This window comes from Clupea harengus, chromosome 15 (genome assembly GCF_900700415.2).
Source record: "Clupea harengus chromosome 15, Ch_v2.0.2, whole genome shotgun sequence".
In the NCBI taxonomy this organism is placed as follows: domain Eukaryota; kingdom Metazoa; phylum Chordata; class Actinopteri; order Clupeiformes; family Clupeidae; genus Clupea; species Clupea harengus.
This window is the reverse complement of record NC_045166.1, coordinates 15,557,900-15,562,899: the sequence shown is the minus strand read 5'-3', so window position 1 is coordinate 15,562,899 and position 5,000 is coordinate 15,557,900. Positions and strand designations below refer to the sequence as shown.

The 5,000-nt window shown below is 46.1% G+C and overlaps 1 protein-coding gene across 4 annotated transcripts in view; it reads left to right on the top strand.

Moving 5' to 3' along the window:
* atad2b (ATPase family AAA domain containing 2B) overlaps positions 1-5,000 on the top strand; it is a 93,286-nt gene that overhangs the window by 40,917 nt on the left and 47,369 nt on the right. For all 4 annotated transcript variants that reach the window (XM_031582184.2, XM_031582183.2, XM_031582186.2 and 1 more), the window contains exons 21-22: positions 853-1,049; positions 4,168-4,327. In XM_031582184.2, the coding sequence (XP_031438044.1) occupies positions 853-1,049; positions 4,168-4,327 (357 nt within the window). The remainder of the gene's footprint in view (positions 1-852; positions 1,050-4,167; positions 4,328-5,000) is intronic.

Genomic DNA, 5,000 nt, shown 5'->3' with positions numbered 1-5,000 from the left:
GGTCTTCCTGAATAAAACAACAGACCCACTTCACTTTCCCACACCTCTCCTCTCTCCCTCTCCTCTCCTCTCCTCTAGCCTCCCCAGTCCTCCCCATGCCAAGTCGTCTCCCTGCCTCTGATGAGCTGCCCGTGTCCCATTAGCTGTAATTAAGCTCACCCGCCGCATAGCTGCCTGCTCCACTCACTCTAAATGCTGGGGACGGCCTGGCCTGGTCCAGCTCGGCTCTGGAGGAGAGGAGAGGAGGGACCAGGGTAAGGCCGGGGAGAGGCGCTCTGGGCTCAGCCTTGGGCTCAGAGAAGTCCGCCAGCGCTGTGCATCTGGACAGACGCTCGATATCTTAATAGGGAAATGATCGGTGGAGACCAGTGTAGGTGTATTTGAAGCGTGTGGTTGATTGCTTTCTAGTCATGTGGTCTGCAGTTTGCCTGATGAAAGTGATTGCAGTGCATCCCTGTTAAAGCTGTTAAAGCTCTGGCTCAGGGTATTTTTACCATTCATCATTCAGTGTGGTTATCATCAGAGTAGACTGGTATGGTATATGCTACAGTAATATTCATCATTCAGTGTGGTTATCATCAGAGTAGACTGCTATGGTGTATGCTACAGTAATATTCATCATTCAGTGTGGTTATCATCAGAGTAGACTGGTATGGTGTATGCTACAGTAATCTTAATAGACAGAGAAACAGAGGAACTATGATCATGTTTCGCTGATTTCGGTGGGTAGCTGTTATTGAGCTGAGTATTGGGCTGTGTCCATAACCTAATAAATCAATTAAATAAATTATATATATTACATAAATCTAAATATTTACTTTGCCTAAAGCTTGAGCTTGTGTTCTCCCCCAGTTGGCCCTGAGGCGGAGGAGCTGGAGGTTGAGGAGGTGTCGGGCCCCCGGCAGCTGTCTGTGTCGGAGCAGCACCGCCTGGAGGAGCAGGAGGAGGACACACTGCGCGAGCTGCGCCTCTTTCTCAGGGACGTCACGCGGCGCCTCGCCACCGACAAGCGCTTCATCATCTTCAGCAAACCCGTCGACATCCAGGAGGTCAGTCACACACACACACACACACACACCGACAAGTGCTTCCTCATCTTCAGCAAACCCGTCGACATCCAGGAGGTCACACACACACACCGACAAGCGCTTCCTCATGTTCAACATACCCATCGACATCCAGGAGATCAGACACACACTCCCTCACACACACACACACACATACACCGACACACACTCACCGACAAGCGCTTCCTCATCATCAACATGCCTGTCGACATCCAGGAGATCAGTTACTGACACAAACACACCGTGGCACATAAGCGCTTCCTCATGTTCAACAAACCCATTGACACACACACACACACCCACATACACACACAGGAGGTTGGAGGGAAGTAGGATCGTGCTATGTGTTGGTCTATATAAGAGGTGGCAATGGCATAAGGATTACCCATAAATGTTCGTCTGGGGGAAAGCTTCCTGAACCCTTTGGTAGGAGGGGTTTAAACTAGGGATGCACGATATTGAATTCTAGCCGATATCCGATATGCCGATATTTACAAGCTCATTTTGGCCGATTGCCGATGCCGATACCGATATATACACCTCTGCTTTTTAATTATTGAAAAGTCTCTCCTATACTAGAACGAATCTGTTATTATGATAGGGTATTGCTGTAGATACGGGACATTAAAAACTTGATTTGTATCATTTTAGAAATAGACATTCACTCATGAAACTATTGAAATGATTTCAAATATGGCAAATTTATTTATATTTTCACGTCACAATTTTCATACTTGAACAGTACCAACTTGAACAACTACACTCTGGAAATGCAACTTGGCTAACTTGGCAAGCTAACGTTGGTTAACTGACTTACAGTTTAATAACATCCCTTCTAGGATTTCTAGACTAATCTATGTAAGGTTATTGCCAAGTTAGCTATATAAATTCCATATATGCAAAAGTAAGCCATGTACAGATAGCGTGGGCTCGTGACATAACGTTTCACATCCCGTCAAATGAGATCATCAACTTCGCTGGTGTCACGTAGCATGCAAGCTAACCAGCTAGTGTTGTCTAGCTAACTAGCAACTTATTAACTTCTATTAGCGTGCGACAGGTAATGTTGCAAAGCGTTTCACGCGGGTGGTCTGCATCTATGCATGCAACCTACGTTACGGCCAAGCTGTCGTCTCCTCTTCCATCTCCTGAAAAGTTTCCTGACAAATAGCATGTCAACATCCTCTGATACTATGAAGTACTGCCACACAGCCGACGTGTTGAATTACGTTGTTGGCGCTCATAGTAACCAAAACATTTGCTTCGCGTGCGCATAATTTGAACGTCACTTTATCGGCCAGGTACATCGGCAGAAATGTTCATATCTGCAGATGCCGATAATTACGTTTTGAAGCTTTTATCTGCAGATACCGATGTCGTGCCGATATTATCGTGCATCCCTAGTTTAAACTGTTCACAACCACGTCTTGATTTATTATGGCCCAGGAGGTCATGACAAAAATGCCATCGTTTGATCCACTACACACACCTCTAGGCGGGGGGTTTAACCCTAGAGCCTGGATTGCCTGAATCCAGAAAGAAATGTCTTTTAAATCCGGTCTCCAGAGTGAGTAGATTCGAACCCGCTAGCGGATCCGTGTTCGTGTAAACGCCCCATCCGCACTCTTTCTAACCCGATGACGTAATTGCCCCACATGAAAGCCTCGCAACCTCAGCCTAAACCCTTATTAACCCCGCTGCGTCACTTCATAACAACAACAGCATAAACTAAATACATTTGTTAAGAAGCTGGTTAAGAAAGGGATGACATTAACAAGCCACACTTTAATCTATCACTGTTTAATCTATTTGCATCAGACCATTGTTCAAAACCGGTTTTTAAAAGTGTCAGCAATAGCCTATATTAGCAAATCTGACGTGAATTTTTTTTTTTTTATTATAGACAGAAGTTTCTAAACGGTAACTTACACAAACTTCTGTCTTCTGTCACTTTATGCGCATGCTCCACAACGTCTTTACAGCGGATTCAACCACTCCACTCCGCTCGTGTTTCCGTGTAAATGCACATTTAAAAAAGGGTAACGGATCCAAAAATGTTTGCGGATTCAGGCAATCAGGCTCCGTGTAAACGGCGCCTAAGTGTTTGAGGTTCTGTAGGTGAATTTGACGTCAAGGTGTGTGGGGGGGGGGGGGGGGGGGGGGGGGGGGGGGGTGTATGGGGTGTGTGAATGCCAGGCAGAGGGGGTCTAGCTTGACCAAGGCCATCTAAATGCTAATATGCTTGGCTCCATACATCTGTAGACAAAAGCCAACAATCAATTTGAATGGCCCTGGCTCCAAACGCCTGGTGTGTCTGAGAAGTGTAGGAATCAATTGATATGGCTTGGTTTGTGAACACCACCAATATCTGACAGCAAACATGATACGTGTTGGTCAATATAAGGAAGCCAGACATGCTATAAGAGGAAGAGGTGTGTATAGACCAGAAGGTCTCTACTCTGGTGACATCAGAAGCATGATGATGGGACACTCTATGACTTTTGTAAAAATACAAATTGTAAGAAATTACCAATGTATGCGACTTCGTTGAATTTTATGTGTTGTCAAGACATGATTCCTCCTACCTGCTCCACACGAGCGTGACTAGGGTCGTTGTGAAGCGTAAGATCAGCTCTTTCATTTGATACCGGTTTCATGTCTGCACAATAACGACTCTGTGAGTGATTCACAAGAGAGGAATGAGTGTGTGGAGATGTGGATGACTGGAATTCCACGGCATTTCAAAACCGGATGACTTAACAGCAGTTGGTGGCCCAGACTAGCATGACTGGAAAGGGCACTCACACAGACACACACACTTACTCTCTCACATTCACACACACACTCTCACACCCACACACACACACACACAGACACACACCCGCACACACACACACACACACACACACATGCAGAAATAGCATGACTGGAAAGGACTAGTCCTGCCGTTCACACACACTCACACTCAGTCTGTTCTTGTTTAGCGGTGACACTACTTTGCCTCAGCCAATGAGCACACACTTCCACCCACACACACACACACACACACACTCATATATTTACTCACACACTCACTGCTCTGTCCCCTCTCGACTCTCAGGTGTCGGACTATCTGGAGGTCATCCATCAGCCCATGGACCTCTCTCACATCATGACCAGGATCGACACACACAAGTATCTTGTTGCCAAGGACTTCCTAGCCGATGTCGACCTCATATGCAGCAACGCGTTAGAGTACAATCCCGACAAGGACCCAGGAGGTAAACACACACACACACACACACACACACACACACACACACACACACACACACAAACACAGCTTCATACTGCAGTCCCGACAATGACCCAGGAGGTAAACACACACACACACACACACACACACACACACACACAGCTTCATACTGCAGTCCCGACAATGACCCAGGAGGTAAACCTACACACACACACACTTGTAATGAGGTAGAGTACAATCCCGACAAGGACCTAGAAGGTAAGCCCGCGCTCTGGCACTGCCCTGAGAAGTCAACCTCATTGGTCCTCAGTGGATGAGGCTTATAGGGTGATATGTGCGTAAGCTATATGATGTCTGTTTCATACGTTGGTGCTGAGACATACTGCCATCCCGTGTGATCGTACCTGTATTGGTGTTAGAGCCCTACTCCTTAAGTAGTTCTCCAGTGCTAGAATCCCTCAGTGTTTTTACCATCTGGAAAACATCCTAGGCTTCATTGAGCTGCAATGATCATTAGATTATAGACAGGCATGGATTTTGAACACTCCCTCCATTCTCTTTTATTTGTGATGGGTGAAGCTCAGCAAAGCTGTTGGGAACTGTGGCTCCTGAAGATATAACATTGTTAGATCTTAACACAATGAGCGCTTAAAAGGATCTCTGAGAGACGTTGGACATTCTGTGCTGAAAAAGTTTTC